The following is a 16,922-nucleotide window of genomic DNA, read 5'->3' as shown; positions in this document are numbered from 1 at the left end:
AAGTCAATTCAACAAACCCACAAAAGGAATGAATACCGTTTCATACATCCCAGGCCATCCGACAAGAAGCTAAATTAATGTCACAACAGAAAAAGAAAAACAATCCATTGATATCTAGACAAAAGAAAGACACTAAATTTAACTTCTTTTTGTCGTTGGATATACATCAAGTGTAAAGCATGGACTATTAATCTGTTAATCCGATATGAAAAGTGATCATCTATGTATGGAAGTCAAAAGGGCTGAATGAGTTTAATTTGTAAACTAAACTAGTCCACTCACATATATATATATATATATATATATATATATATCAACGAGTATCGATCAAAGATGGAAGACAATGGAAAATATATTTGAATTCGAGAAATTTGGCAACAGTAGAATAATGAAAGATAATATAATGCAATTGACAAATAAATATAAAAAAAGATACAAAATTACAGAAACGGGTACTCTTTATTTCAATTAAATAGAGATATTGAAATGGAGAGGAGCCGATTATAGGAAAGTATGAGGGGCAAAATTGTCTCAAATTTAATATAACCGTTTAGTGTCGTTTGAATAGAAACAACTCTAATTAGTGTCGTTTAACGTGAGGGCTAGAATTCTGCAAATGCAAATCTTTTACTTTTTTCCTCATTGAAGTTGCTTGGCACAAAGGGGTGGAATTAATGGGCAAATGCAAATCTTTTACTTTTTACCCCATGAAATTTCTTGGCACAAAGGGGTGGAATTAATCCGCAAATGAAAATCTTTTGCTTTCTTCCCCGTGAAGTTGCTTGGCACAAAGGGGTGGAATTAATGGGCAAATGCAAATCTTTTGCTTTTTTACTCAATTAAGTTGCTTGGCACAAAGGGGTGGAAATGTGGGATTAATCTGCAAATGCAAATCTTTTGCATTTTTTTCCCATGAAGTTTCTTTGCACAATGGGGTGGAATTAATCCACAAATGAAAATCTTTTGCTTGTTTCCCATGAAGTTGCTTGGCACAAATGGTGAAATTCCACAAATGCAAATCTTTTGTTTTTCTTTTTCATGAAGTTGCTTGGCACAAATGGTGAAATTCCACAAATGCAAATCTTTTGTTTTTCTTTTTCATGAAGTTGCTCGGCACAAAGGAAATTCCAAGGAAAGGAATTCCACAAATGCAAATCTTTTGCTTGCAAACATCTTCAGAGCCCATCACACAACCCTCTTATATGTATATTTGATAATTGGTAAGAAATAGAACTAATTAATTCGAGAGTTGTCAATATGGCTCACAAACTTTACAGGTATAATATTTTCCAAATAATAAGTTAACAAACGCCAGCCACAATATCATGTAAAATTAATAAAAATTATAAAATATAAAAAATAATAATAATAAAAAGAAAAAAAAACGGAGAATGAAAGATACAAGTTGAAAAGAAAATTTTGGATCTGGAAAAAGAAAAAAGCAATCAAAATCACAATATACTTGCACCTTCTCACAAGGTAGTGGAATTCTGAAAATGCGAATCTTTTGCTTTTTTTCTCCTTAAATTAAATTGCTTAGCCAGGCACAAAGCAATTGAATTGGAGACAATGCAAAATATATTTGGCGTTTTTCCCTGCTATCACAACTCTCAAAAAGCTGCCAAAAATTTTACCACCTAATTTGACCTCCCTCCTCCACACGACCAAACAGCTGCCACCCACCCACTTACCTCTCCCTTGTTTGCAAGTGTAAAAGCGAGAGATGGAGATGGAACTTTTTCTAAGAGACATCTTGAGACAGCACACGTTCAGACACAGGGTTCAGCATCAATTGAAGATCTTAGAAGAGCTGAAAAATGACGGCAAAGAGGAAGTTGTTTGTGTGTATTGCAACAAACCGGTCGTAATGTATTTAGCATTATCCCGCTTTCAAATGCATGGTCTGCCCATTCCTCTGTCATGTATCATGCTTCGGAGAAACTGAGCGCTACGGGTCAACATTTTTTCTTCATTTCGGTGGTAGGCATGATGAGTTGATGTTCACAGAAGAGCAGAAAAATGATGGCAAGGAGGGAGTTGTTTGTGTGGTGTGCAACGAGAAAGTAGAGGCGGGTCCCAGATATAAATGCTCCGCCTCTAAATGCAACTTCCAGCTTCACAAATCATGCGCTCAGCTGCCCCGGGAGATGCACCACCCCTCGCACACAAACCACATCCTTACTCTTCAGCTGCCAAGGCTATATTTCAGTGACAGTGCTAATTGTAATGCTTGCGGTAAAAGGTACGATAACGGCCTCTTTTACAAGTGCGAGGAGTGCGATTTTATAATTGACATCATATGTGCTACCCGCACGCAAGTTAAGAATATTGATGACTGCCAACACGCATTCATCCCCATCTTTAAGAAGATCCACTTCACTTGTGAAGCCTGTGGTCGGGAAGGCATGGACTTCGCCTCCTCATGTAACATATGTGGACTCTTGATTCACTCCACATGTGCTGGATTTCCACGCACTATGATAATTTCAAACACGATCATGCCCTCTCTCTTATTTATTCCCTTCATCATCAAGTCAAGGACTTTAACAACGTATTTTGTAAATTATGTGGTCGAAAGGTGAAGACACAGTATGCAACCTTCTCTTGTCAGGAATGTGATTTTGTGGCACATTTGTACTGTGCAAAAGAATGTAGGTGTGAGTCGCTGCCTAAGAAATTTGAAGATGTTGCAGAGAAGATCAACCCAAGTGAGATAAAACATTTTGGCCATCCACATAATTTAATTCTTAGCCATGATCAAGAAGTCCTGCATGATAAGTTGTGTGATGGTTGTATGCATGTTATAATCTCAGCCCCGTTCTACAACTGTGCGCAATGCAACTTCTTTCTTCACAATACATGTGCTCAACTACCAAAAGAGATGAAACACATACTTCATCAACACACGCTCGCCCTCCTCCGAGCACCTTATCTTAGTGGAGCATTCTCTTGCGATGCTTGTGGCCAGTTTCGTCATGGCTTCACCTATAATTGTGGCAAGTGCGAATTTGATATGGACGTTCAATGTTGTTCAATTCCGAAAACCCTGGAACATGAAGGTCACCAACACTCACTCTTCCTTTCCGTAAGTTTTGATAAAAAAAAATGCAATGCTTGTGATCACGAATACCATATTCCCAACGTTAGGGGGATATTTGTATGCATTACTTGTGATTTTGCCTTGGATTTTACTTGTGCAACACTTCCACTCGTAGCTAGGCACTGATATGATGAACACCTCCTTGCACTCACCTATGCTGTTAAAGACATTTTCGAAGAATATTATTGTCTGATTTGCGAAAAAAAAAAATGAATCCAAATCACTGGTTTTATTATTGTGCAACATGTGACTTTCCTGCTCATCCCCAATGTATTCTAGGAAAATATCCATACATCAAGTTTGAAAGTACTTTCAAAGTTGAAATTCACCAACACCCTTTTGCCTTCGTTCGAAAGACTGAGTGCTCGCCTCCATGTGATGCCTGTGGCAAGACTTTCGATGGTATGGCCCTAGAATGCTCTCAATGCAAGTTGAAGATTCACCACTTGAAACCTTGTTTGGAAAAATTAATTGATTAAGTGCTACGTCATTAACATTGCTTGGTCGTATGAGTAATTTTGGTTGTAGAGCTGTCTAGTCCATTAAGTTGCGGTTTATTGGGTCCAATAAAGCTAAGCAATTGTGATTGCTTCAGCTATCGTACATTTTGTTTATCCCTTTTAAGTTTGGAGTTCATTTGGGTTGGGAGTTTATCTTGAAGTCTAATTAGAACTATTATGAGTATTTATTGTGTTGAATTAGTCTTTTATTTCTATCGTTATTGTAATCTTTATTTGAAGAGTTAATAAAATCATCAGCCATTATTTTCTACACATATATAGGAATCAATCTATATCACTAATTTTAGGAAGAAGTAATAATTACTAATGGTATAAAAAAAATACACAAAAAAGAAAAAAACTATTTATGCGGATCAATCTAGCTTAAAGCAAATAAATAACTAAATACTATACTTTGGATCAAAATTTAATTGCCCCACCAATACATACGTACTATCCAATGCATGCAGAAATGTGCTGTAAGGCAGCTTATGACCGTTGTACATTTCATTGAGAAACTCAAATTCCTCCAAGAGACAGGAATGAAACTTTGTAGTAAACAGAACCTCCTGCCGATTGTCCACTTCAACTCAGGATACGCTTGATATAGTTTTTCTTGCCCCAAAATCATGTCCAAGCATGCATATCACTTCATTTCTTCTGTTTCTTCTTTTTACCTTTTTCTTCCCTTGTCTCTAACCTTTCATCTAAACGTTTTGAATGTTGTGCACGAATCTCTAGTAACTTCGACTTTGCATCTCGAAAAAGTGCATCAGACCTTGAAGCCTTCAGTTGCTAAAATGTCAAATTGAAAATCAACCCGTCATTTATTTGTTTTTCTTTCATTTATATATTCGGCCAAGCAGCTCATTTTGAATACAATAGGCAAGAGACAATGAACAAATACACGAACCTTTAGATGTTCCATAGCTGCAAGGTTGAAACCAAGTCTATCTTTGCATTCCTGACAGAAATTCCACCATCATCTTGTCAATGATATATCTCAAGTTTCTCTGTTTTTCTTATCATATCATAGATAATAATACCGAATCAACATATATAAACTTAAACAATAACAAGGCATGATCAATATATATATATATATATACACACTTAAACAATAAGAAGGTATGATCCAAGGGCTAGCATCATATATGCGGGACCAATTCAAAATCAACTTGTTTCATCCATACGCCGTTTGATATGCAACGACGAGTCTTGAGGGAGATTAGACACAGATTTGATGAGATCAAGTTTAACACAGATCAGCACAAACATTGCCATGATGCACATAGCACAGGAGTTTATTTCTTTAGTGATGGTAAACCATTCATATATTCACTCTTCTCTTCTGTAATAATATTGGAGTTTTTTTCTTTAGTTGATCCGCAGATTCCATGCTAGTGCTTTCCTCAAAGATGCATTATACAATTTCATGTGCAAGAAATCGTCAGTTCAACAAATGTTGCCATCCTATTCCACCAGACAAATTAACGACATAAAATGCTAGAACTGGCAAAACGCTAGACGGCACAATAGCTTGAAAATGTAACAGTGGCAGTTCTAATGTAGCTAATTTTGCAATTTCAAACATCATCCAATCTCCACACTTATTGCATGTTAGTCATGGAAGTTATAATGTACACCAGTTTTAGTGTTCTCGTAAATGGCTATATAATGTTTTTTTTCCTTGTTTTGGCCAGATGACCAGTTACATATCAAGGCAGGAGTAAGTTTAGTCGGTTAATACAAAGTGATGAGAGGCTTTAATATTTATTGCACAAATGAAAGAAATCAGTCTGGACATTCAGATTTGTAAACTAATGGTGTTAGTAGCGATGCTGGACTAGGGCATGACAAGAAGAAACACTTGTTTACGGTGGATTTCCTGTTTGGCTCAGTCTATGCATCAGACAAAACACACATTTCTGGTTTCATTTTTACTTCCTTGCGCTACTATAGTAATACCCTACAGACTAACGACTACAAATTGGAACTTAATAAATACATATTTTACATTAACACAGATTGGCCAAGACTGTAACATGATTAGCAACCCCAGAGACATGTTTGCTCAAGTCCTTCACCTCACGTGTAATAAAATGCAGATTAAAAATATAATTTCTAATTGTATAAATACTTTACTAAAAACAGCATTCACCTTGTAAAACTCTTTAGTACAAAACCCTATGCCTACGCTTACCTTGACTCTTGCATACAGAATGTCCTTAAGAACTGTCAACACGGGTCTAGCAGCTGGTGTAGTTACCAACTGATTATAATGTGTCTGTAGTAGCACTGTAGAAACCCTGCAAACAAGATCAATCTGCAAAAGACAATGCAATTAATTGGATTACATCAACTAATAAAAGCCTATTCTCTTCTAGCATTCTAGGTCAAGAGACAAAATACAGAAACAGATCTAATCTCTTCCACGAGCTAACATTTAAAAGGACATAGTACAGGCAGATACCATCTCCTACCCAGATGTATCAAGTAATGAACAAATGAATTTGCATTCTCTCGGATGAGTTTTCTCAAGTTTCCAAGTGCCTTCCAATCTTTAAAATTAATTTTTTGTTTCTTATGATTTGTTTATGACTGGGGACTCCCCTTCCCCCAAGGGGCCAATTACTTTTCTTTTAAAAAAAAAATTAAAAAAAAAAAAAAAAGAAAAAAAAAAGTACTTTTTAGGAGAAACTTCACTTACTCCCTGATTTACCACAACTTTTTCATTGTCCTCCTTAAACTTCAAATTTTTGAGATGTGGGGTACTGATTTATCAACCCCTTTCTCTCACCACATCCGTTAGGATTTTTCGTAAAATTCTAACAAAAGACACAAATGACCAAAATACCCCATCAAAAGAAAAAATCAAACAGTAGGAGTGAATGAAAAGGGTTAATAGATCATAACCCAACATTGCAAATTTTTTAAGTTCAGGGGGGACAATGAAAAATGTGTAGTACTGAAGTTTCCTCTACTTACTATTTTTTTTTTTTTTTTGATAAGTAATTTCAAATTCATCAATAAAGCGCAGAGGGGCGCAACCCTAATACACGGAAAGCATATAAGAGCACCCCTAAAAGGGAAGAATAAGTAATAAATTTAGAAAGTCTACAAAAGTAAAACCTCTACTTTCTATTTTACATAACACGGAAGAGAATAGTGGTTACAATGACAAAGAATGATGCTAAAATTGAAAATAGAGGCGCACTAACGCAAACAAACAATGAAAAAATCGATAAGAAGGAGAAAGAGAAAATATATTATAGTTGATAGTCTATTAAAATGCTAATCATATAACAATTACAAGCATATGCAATCTATGTACATCCAAGCATGCCTATGTTTCTGCAACTTGATAACAAAGATAAGCCTACCTTTTCGAGATTTGAAGTCCAATCCTTCAAGTAAGACATAAGCTTCAAAGCATCAGAGAACGGTAAAGCCTGCACAGGAAGACACTTGCAGTTAAACTTCTCATGTTAATGATCTAGATAGAAAAGGGGAATCCTAACCAAACCAAGCATAATTGCACAATAACATCTAGTGGCACAAGGAAAATAAAGATTCAGTTTTCTGTCCACTTAATAGAGTCATCTAACTTTCAAGGGCAAGATCCAAAGTTCTTATTTTTTCAACTTTTACTTTGTTGGATCAGCAAAGAAGGTTTCAAAAACCAATTGATCTTTAACCAACAAAAGGTGCACAGGAATTCTTTTTCGACATCAGTTTAGGAGAAAACTATTGTTCTTTAAAAAAAAATAATAATAATAACATACAAGCTTTCACAAGCCCCAAAAAACAAAACTTATGAGAAAAATACAATATCAGATGGTGGAAGTATCACATGCATTCCGGTGGCAAGGTTTCAATGAGCAATGCCTAATACAATTGAATTCGTCAAGATAAGGTAGAAGAATTACAGCTGATTTTTCCCAACAGGGAGAGACCTTAAATTGGATGTCAAGAATCATGGTTGGACCATTATGTGTCACGTGCTTCATTGTATTAAGATAAGGACAAAAATTTCTTACAAACTAATTTGTAGGAAACTCTTACAAACCAGCCTCTAAAAACGATATATCCTTTAAGCTATTGAAAAAGCATGTGAGAAGCACATACTATTAAAAAAGTATGCCAATGTTTCTCACACACTAAAAGACACGTCACAATTTTTGTGTCCTTAAGATAAAATGACAAAACTCCCGGATGGACCATGATTTAAATATAGGGAATACTGGCTAAAGGGATTAAGTTATCAAATTTTAAGGTTGAAATGAGTGATTTCCACTCGTTTATTTGTTGAGTGCTCATCCAGGGCAATTTCTTTAAAATTGATGTATGATAAACCCATTCCACACAAAATGAGAGATGCTTTAGTACAACTGCTTTACATTGATTACTACTTAGTTCCTGACTTCACTATATAAGAACAACAGGATATTAGTGCTGCTAACTTACCAGCAGCGCAGGCTCCAAATCACTAGTGCGAACATTAGAAAATGCGCGGAGAACATAATCAGATGGTGAGAGCCCGAGCATAATAATATTTGGTTGGAATTCCGCAAGTTTTCCCCTGGCTTTCTCCTCCTGAATGTTAAAAAGGCCAATCAAATCAATGCGAATATTAATGAATCTGAGATCAAGGGGTTGTTTGGCAAAGAACATAACATTACAGGGTAGTGGGTTGTTAGTTTTGAAATTAGTAAAAAGTAATGATGTGATATAAAATAAAAAGAATTTATATAAAAAAGTGAAAAAATTTTGTATTGTAGTGAATTTTTTTATTTGAATAGTAATAAAAAATTATTGATGTGATATAAAAAGTGAAAAAAGTAGGAATGTTTTGATGTGAATTGTTGTTGGAAAAAGTAAAAAAGTGAAAAAAAAAAAAAAAAAAAAGTACAGTGAATAGCACCAAGCACTATCCTGTCCCATGCTTATCAAACAAGGCCCAAATTACAGATATCCCATGAGATTAAGTCACCAAAAAGATATATACATTTCAAATAAATTGTTGGGTGGGAGGGGTTGGGTAGGGGGTTATATGTGCGTTTGTGTGTCTATGTATCCAGTAAAGACGCCACTCATAAAAAAATAAAAATAAATAAATAATAAAATATGCCAAAAAACTGGGTAAAATTTGCAGAAGGTGATTTTTGTAAAATAAATGGATCCAAACATCATTTTTCTCTGTCACCAAATGCTCATTATGGGTAGGCCCCCGCCAAAAAAATCGCTTCACACCCTCCAAGAAATGGAAACAAACAGATATAATGACACATCAGTGAGACCAAATTGGTAACAATAATGGAAACTAAATTTACCTCATGTTCAGCAATACGCTTCATTTCTACCTCCGCTATGTCTAGTGCATCAATAATTATGTCAGTTGCTGTAAGGGTTTCCTGAGTCTTCTTTCCTGCTAAGGCCACAGCCCCCTCCTCAGGGACTTCTTCCTTGGGCACATACCTGTTTTCAAATGCATTGTCAAGGTCAGACTCGAACATCTCTTCCAACCTTTTTTCTTTCTCTTCCTGCAGATTCAAATTGCACATTTTGTTTGGTTAAACATTATTCAAGAAAATCGATTTATCAGAATTAAGGGTTCTATTATTCCTTTTAATTAATGAAACAATTTTAGAATCAAAGTAAAAACAAGAAGTAAATACCTCAATGAAAAATGGTTCTTCAGTACGATCCCAACGACGTATGGATCGGTCATGAGATCCAGTGACAATGAAATCGCCCCGATTGCTGATAGCAAGACACTGAACATTCGCATGATGTCCCTCAAGAGTTAAAAGCAACTCAAATTTATCAGCATCCCAGTATTTGACCAGGCGATCTTTCCCCACACTGAACATGTAATGGGTATTTCGTACAAATTGTACTGCCATAACACTGTCATGTAAATAGCTCATCAGAATTGTTTTATAATACTTATGCAAATTCTAAAGAAACATCTTTTTACATTTAATTTTATCAATGTGCAGCACCTATCAGCATGAGCAAAAATGGACTTATGGCAATCACCAAAATCCAAACCCCAAATCTTCAAATTTTTGTCCATAGAGCCAGTCACCATCAGATCACCATCAGATGAAATATCCATACATAGTACAGGTAGCTTGTGACCATATAAGGAAAGAAAAAATTTGAGTGAATCCATAAAGAAAACCTGCAAAGGGCATAGATAACTCCATCAAAATGATGTAACTGACACCAAAGCAAATAAAGAAGCTCCACATACAAAAACAAGATATTACGTTCCAATAGGAAAAAAAAAATCAAATTATTAGAAGTTTTCATCAAAAGCATATACAAGGAGAATCGACAGTAGTCCATCAACCATTTAGTCCAATATCCCTCCTTATTGTCTTTGTTTAGAAATGGCAATGCTTCACCAATGATTGAACTCTCCAAAGCTACGTCTTCAATTAGAGAACAAGAACCACATATCCCTTTTATAAATTTTGTAATTTACTTGTTTGGACTTACTCGTTCAAGCACCTTGAACATGTACAAGCTTGTATCTTCACACTAACACATTTGCTTCCATTTCTACAAGTTATGATTGGCAAGTGGTACGTACATGTGATACATTTGGTCCAAGTTGTTCGCTTATAAATTTCAAGTAGCAAGTCATGATACACAACTGGCTTCATTTTGTAAGCTTTCAACAATTTTATCTAGTCTTCATGGGTATCCCAGAAATCCAACACAACCATAGAGATTGGAAGGTTTAAAAGCATATTTCACAGAACTAGAAAGACTCTATAGGTCCCTTCTAATGGTTTCCGGTTCAGTTTATCATAAAACTGAGAAGTAGATAACTCTCTTCCTTAGGCTTCTTGGAGACAAATGAGAAGAGACGAAACTAACTAAATTAGCAATTTAACACCATCTGATTCAGAAGAAAACTGATAATGATGCTACCCTAGTGATCTCTCATTTCCTACATGGCATGGATAGAGGTACAACTGTTTGTGTGTCAAGTCCTTTGACAAATCCCCAAACTTTGGGATACAGTGCTTACTTGTACGTTTGAAGCCTCTAACTTTGCAGATATTCGTGCCCTTTTTCCCCCTCTCTCTCTCTCTCTCTCTCTCTCTCACAAAATGGATCATCAGCACCATGATCCCCCTTGGTCAGATAAAAAAACCAGAGATCGAAGTAATCATCTGCCCCGCTGAAAGATCGCGTTTTCTCTTATATACTTCATGTGTACTTTGTTGCACCCCTTGCACTTTGTATAAATTTGCTTTACTTGCCAAACAAAAAAAAAAAAGTGATGACTCCTAAAGGTGTCCAAAAGTTGGTTTTAATACACGTGAAAATGTAGAATTAGAGGACTGATGATTTAAACAAAATGGCATCGGACGAAGAACACAATTCAAAATGTCAAAAATGTTTAGGAATTCAAATTTCAAAACTACAATGATCCCTCAATTACCAACTAGCAAGAATCTTAAACATGGAACCTATCACACCAAACAATGAAACTAAACCAAAATCTATAAGGTTGTGTTGGTCAGACCTTTACTGTACAATCCAAGAGTGCAACAGCAATATATTTAGCATCAGGGCTTACTGCAACCACAAAAACATCATCGTTCATCTTCATAGACTTCACATTTGAAACTGTTAGGCGCTTAGTATCCTGCAAAACAAACAGAGACAGGTTAACCCTTTTTTATAAGTAAATCAACTTCATTAGAAAGCGCATAAGGGCGGAAGCCAATACACGAAAAGTATACAAGAAAGACCCCAATTAGGGAGAAAAAGAAAAACACAAGTCCATAAAACCCGCAAAGCTAGAAAAGCGAGGGCTTTCATCAAATAAATCATCCATCATAAAAATCCAGACGTTAAATCATGAGATCTAAACCTTACAACAACAAAAAATGCAACAGAATGACACTTCCAAGTGTGGCACTATGATTACATCTGATGCTAGAGAAATTTTCCTTACTTTGTTGAAATGACACGACCATTTACAAGCAACCAGAGCAGATCACTCGAGTTCATGTGTTATCAGAGATATCCATGAATTTCAGAAAAATGGAAAAGGCATCAAGGGTTTACTTTTTCAAATGAACAGCACCTTAAGAGAAAGTGGAAGGTCCATCGTCATTATCATTTAATAATATTATGCTGGAAGTAATAGGACCTTTTTTATAAGTACAATGTTGTTCATAAAAAAGAGTTTCAACTTGGACAAATATCCTAAATAACAGATAATGAGGTACAATACAAAACTTAGAAATGTTAAGAGTTGAACGTAAGAAGAACATACTTGACCAGATTTTTGTTTAATCTGGTATTCCCAGAACTTAACATCATGATCCGCACTTCCTGTGACAAAACCATTTTCATTTGGAATCGCCGCAATTGACCTAATAGAACCACCATGAGCTTCTACTGCTTCAAAGCACGTTCCACTCCCGACGTCAATAATTTCTATAGTTCCTTTATCAGTTCCAACAAGTGCATACTTGTTCTGAGGAATAATTAAACCACATAGTCCATGCCCAGACTCAATAGTTCGGAGGCAAGCACCATTACTTGGATTCCAGATCTTTACTGCCTTGTGACTAGTTGACATCAAAAAAGAGTTGTCTGAACTAAGTGTTACACTTTTGACATCAGAACGGTGTCCTTGGAGCTTCACAGCAAGTGCTTTTGACCAGCCACTGCCTTCAATGGAATAAAATTCCAATAGATTGTCGTTCAAAGACACTGCTAAAGTAGCCAGTAAATTCTTTGGAGTAACTGGACAGAAAGAAATGGAGCAAATTTTTTTGCTAGCTCGAACAGTATGAAGAAGCTTAAAAACATCAGCGGCAGTAATCAAGGGAGCATTTCCTTCCTCTCCAGTGCCATGATTTGTATCACCACTTTCCATAACCCCAACTGCCCCTTTTGCAGATTCTTTTACTTTCTTCCGATGAAGCCTACGTTTCGCTTTACGCTTTGCTTTAGCCTCATCCAGTATGTTGAATATCTCTACTGTCTTTCCTGCAACTTGGCAAGCAAGCAAATTTCCTGATTTGTTGAATCTCACAGTAGAGACCCTATCTTTGTTTTGTCGCTGAATTTCTCCAAATGGCTTCAAAATATCCCATTTATTTTGAGTAGATGAATCTCCATTGTTCACAACTTCAGTTCCCTTTGTAGTAGCTAAAGATTGTCCATCCACCAAGTCATGCTTAATTGTGTAAAATCGAAGTTCCACATCTGCAGACCCACTGGCCAGAAATCTTTCCTCTGGGTCAACGTCTATGGACCATATTTCACTGTGATGACCACTTACTATTTGCATACAGTGCTGTATTTCAAGATCCCACACTCTCAAGAACTTGTCTTTGGAGGAACTAACAAGTTTTTTACCAGAATCTAAGAAAACAAGATCAGTTACCTACAATAAGTGAAAGCAAATAAACAATAATCACAATTTATACAGAGTGCAAGATAGATAAATGAAGAAAACAATAGGGATAAGCAAGCTAAGCCCTGCAACCAAATGAATATACAGGTTTAATTGAAAAGCTGTAATGATAAACCTGGTCACGATGCCCGCGAAGCCGATACAGGCCAGTCTCACCAACCACATCCCATAATATTATATCGTTATCCTTGCTTCCAGATGCAAGCAACGATCCAAGCTTATTGTATCGAAGCACAGTGACAGCCCCCTTATGTCCATTCAATGTGGTCTCACAAGTTCCTTTGTCGCTATCCCAAATTCTTATGCTGCCATCTGCATATCCACTTGCAATCTGCAATCAAAAGCTCTTCCTCTTACATCAACAGAGCACAAAAATTCATCAATTCACAATTAGAGAATTGGTGAATAACACCGTATTTAAAAAAAATAAAAAACTAAAATAAAAAATATATATATATAGCAAACAATAAGCTACAAGTACTGAATTCATAGGTTCCAAACTCAATATTCTCAAGTTACCTTCCACCTTTCCATAGCCCATTCGTTATCAACCAAAAAAGAAAACCTTTATCTTTTTTTCTTTTTTCTTTTTTCTTTTTGCTTTTTTCTTTTTTGCAGGAAATGAAATTGAACTTTAGAATATTAAATCCTAAATTCTCAATATTGGAACCCAGTAGAGCTAGAACCAAAACCTCCACATGGAATTGTGAGTGATAAATGTACGTTAGATGTTAAAATCTCAGAATGATTATCTGATTATCAAATAAATATTGGGGAAGAAATCATTCATAATACCAAAAAAACTGCAAGGTTTGTCACTAAAAATACTGGGAAACCTGAAATTCAAACGCGTGGTGAATTTCTTTCTTATTATACAGGAACCAATACACGTAGTGTAAGTATATCATTATTAGAACTTAAACATTAGTATCTCATTTTTCAGACTTCAAAACATTCAAAACTAAGAAAAATATTTAAAGAAATCTCTTTTATTTCTCTTGGGTTTTCGTCGCCTCGCTTTCTCGGCAACCAAACCATACCAAGGGAAAACAAAAAAGAATAAGAAAAAAGCTTCTACCAGAGAAGAAGAAGGCGAAGAGGCAATGGAGGTGACGGCGAGAGAAGGACCACGAGAGGCGGGCGAAGGGGCTAGGGTTTTGGTGCAGAGGCCCTGCCGCACGTGCCACACGCCCACCTTCTCCAGCGCCGGAGCCAGCAGGTGCTTCCCGGAGCTGTCGTACACTATGTTGGCCTCGCCGGATACGATGACTCCGAAGGCCGCCGCCGGCTCGTACCGAAAGTACGCCTTCACCATCGCTGCTAAGCTGCTATGGCGGGTTTTGGTTTTCGCTGCCTCTTTGTGAGGTTTAAGGGTTTAACCGTTTAAGGTCGATCGAACGCGGGCCTTAGGTCAAGTGAGAGACTACAAAGCTAGCCCAAATTAAGTTTGTCGAATGTCAAGGCTTTGGTAGTAAAATGATACTAGTTACAAAGCCTACTGTTTTCCTTATTCTTCTTTCTTTTATTTTTTCTTTTTTGGAGAGAAGTTACGTAGCCTTCTTTTGATAAACGCCATGTCCACCTAAAAAGAAGAGAATGATTTAAACTAGTGATATTCGCTTTATATGGCGTAATTTTCAGCCGATTGAGCTACTCTTTAGAGACAATATAAATACCAGCTATTTATTCAATTCTTGTCCAATTTTCATTCAACCCTTTTTCCAAACTAATTATTGAATCTATCTTCTTACATGTAAGTCCTACGTATCTAATAAATAATTTACAAAATAAATAAATTATTCGAGTTGGACAAGAGTTAGAAAAATAACATTTCTCAAATATGTATATATATATTTATAGAGAGAGAGAGAAAAATGATTGTTGTACAACTCCAACATTTTTTTTTTTCAAACTAACAATTAGAGCATTTTTCTTACATGTAGATCATACACATCTAATAGTTGATTTTAAAAAAAAGTTATTAGAATTGTACAAGAATTATACAATTATTATAAACGTATCATATCTCATATATATTCCTCAAATCCAAAAATCCTTATCATTCTTATTGAAATGACGATTTGGTTGCGAGAGTGAGAGAATACCGAAGATATTGCTCAATTGTTGATCCTATGTAAAATATAAATATAAAAATTAAAAACAGAACGAAACAAAAATTAAACTTAAAATAGAATGGCCAAGCCACCCCCTATTTGGTCAGGCCAGCCACTAATTCTTCTTGTTATTTTTAGTGTTGTTTCTTTCTTTTTAAAGTTTTCTAATTTTATTTTTTATTTTTTTATTTTTGTCACAACACGATTATTTCCGGTAAAAATTTGGAGAGAAGTTGGGTGCATGGATTTATTTGTATTTTTGGCTTACTACATAAAGTTTCCAACTACTTTTTATACCACAGTGAGCTAATTACAATTGAGGGTGTTAGGTCATCTCCAGCAGAATTGCTACTTTAGCTGAAATGGTTAAATTTAACTTTTTTAGCTCTTTTCTCCTCTCCAGCAGAATAGCCAAAGTAAACTTTTTTATCTAACATTGAACAGTGAATAGGCAGAGTTGCCTATTAACTGTTCACACAAGCCAAAAATTTTTATCAATATTTTCTCTCTCCCCCCTCTCCCTCTTCATCCCTCTGTCCCTCTCCATCGATCTCTCTCCGTCATCCCCATCTCCCGGCGATCGGAGATCCAGATGCTAGACTTCTTGCCGAGGTAGGAGCTTCTTGCGGAAGCGGCGCAAAACGGCAGTGTCGAGGACGTCGATGTTGTCAGGGGGAGGTGAGAGACGCATCTGGGCGTTGACCAGGTGGAGCACCAGGTGCTCCCGCTGGTTCGGCACGTTGTCGTTTTGGAAGCCAAAGAAGAGGGCCAGCCAGTCCAGGATGTCCATGTGGGGCGCCCATTGCCCGTATGGCGTCTTTTTTAGGTCCCCCACCACTCGGAGGGCGCTTGTCACTGCGCGGACCTCAGGAAACCGCAGGGACGGGTGGTCCGCCAACAGGTTGTGGATGGGTGTGATGTTGTACGGCTCCGATTCCGCCGGTGCAGGCCGCGGCTAGGCCAGAGAAGGGTCTTGGGTGTGGGTGGGCAAGGGTGGTTTTACTGGTTTGGTTGTGGGTTTGATGGGGTTGGCCAATTGTTGAGGATGGGGACAGAAGAGAGAGAAGAGAAAATAAAACAATAAAAAAATATTGGAAAATAATATTTTAAGGAAATGAAGAGTAGAATAAAGAGTATTGTTGGAGTGTTTTTAACTGTTGGAGTAGCTAAAATAAATATTTGTAGTTTTTTAGTAGCTACTTTAACTTTACCTGCTGGAGATGGCCTTAGAAACACATCAATTACTTTTTGAGTAGCTACTTTAACTTTACCTGCTGGAGATGGCCTTAGAAACACACAAATTACACACTGGTTACCACCCTCCTCTCACATGGAGTGGGGCCACTACACGCCCCACCCCATGTGAGTATGAGAGTATGTAACTGGTGTTTTTTTAGCGTTATCCATTACAATTATGGACAATCGCATTGACTTATTTTATATTTATCCATTTTTTTTATATCGATATTCATCATAGTTGTCCATATATTTTCTAGCCTACCTCACACATCATATTTTACCTCTAAATAGACCATATAATATAACTGTATCATCTAGTCGATTAATAAAAATGTATTTATATCATGCTCTTTCTATCGATAGACATACGCTTCTAAAGTGAACCAACATAAATTCTTGTGTTCTCTTTATTTTTGTTTGCTTCCACTTCTCTCACATTTTTTATTTATTTTATTATTTTAAAATTAACTAAGTTATATTTATTAACCACTCATTTTTTATGATTTATATAT

The 16,922-nt window shown here is 36.3% G+C and overlaps 1 protein-coding gene across 2 annotated transcripts; it reads right to left on the bottom strand.

The window, feature by feature from the left end:
- Positions 1-3,980: 3,980 nt before the first annotated feature.
- Positions 3,981-14,475, bottom strand: LOC133873166 (uncharacterized). 2 transcript variants are annotated; one of them, XM_062310900.1, is made up of 12 exons: positions 14,136-14,475; positions 13,173-13,388; positions 11,906-13,027; positions 11,147-11,269; positions 9,606-9,787; positions 9,279-9,510; positions 8,934-9,143; positions 8,068-8,196; positions 6,984-7,052; positions 5,804-5,926; positions 4,514-4,564; positions 3,981-4,386 (listed from the first exon to the last, which is right to left on the bottom strand). In XM_062310900.1, the coding sequence occupies exons 1-12, from the start codon at positions 14,370-14,372 to the stop codon at positions 4,252-4,254; spliced, it is 2,829 nt and encodes a 942-aa protein (XP_062166884.1). In that variant the 5' UTR covers positions 14,373-14,475; the 3' UTR covers positions 3,981-4,251. The 2 variants fall into 2 exon arrangements, with proteins under 2 accessions (XP_062166884.1, XP_062166883.1); XM_062310899.1 differs by having other exon boundaries at positions 3,981-4,395; positions 14,136-14,474.
- Positions 14,476-16,922: the final 2,447 nt, after the last annotated feature.

This window comes from Alnus glutinosa, chromosome 7, assembly GCF_958979055.1.
Source record: "Alnus glutinosa chromosome 7, dhAlnGlut1.1, whole genome shotgun sequence".
In the NCBI taxonomy this organism is placed as follows: Eukaryota; Viridiplantae; Streptophyta; class Magnoliopsida; order Fagales; family Betulaceae; genus Alnus; species Alnus glutinosa.
Note: the sequence above shows the minus strand (reverse complement) of the source record. Positions and strands in the feature narration are given on the sequence as shown.

Excerpts from the sequence above, each read along its gene's own strand:
- LOC133873166 (XM_062310899.1), bottom strand. The coding sequence starts at position 14,372 with ATGGTGAAGGCGTACTTTCGGTACGAGCCGGCGGCGGCCTTCGGAGTC. Across the intron at positions 13,389-14,135 it reads CTTCGCCTTCTTCTTCTCTG|ATTGCAAGTGGATATGCAGA; the intron begins GTAGAAGCTTTT and ends TTTTGATTGCAG. Across the intron at positions 9,144-9,278 it reads AAGAACCATTTTTCATTGAG|GAAGAGAAAGAAAAAAGGTT; the intron begins GTATTTACTTCT and ends TTGAATCTGCAG.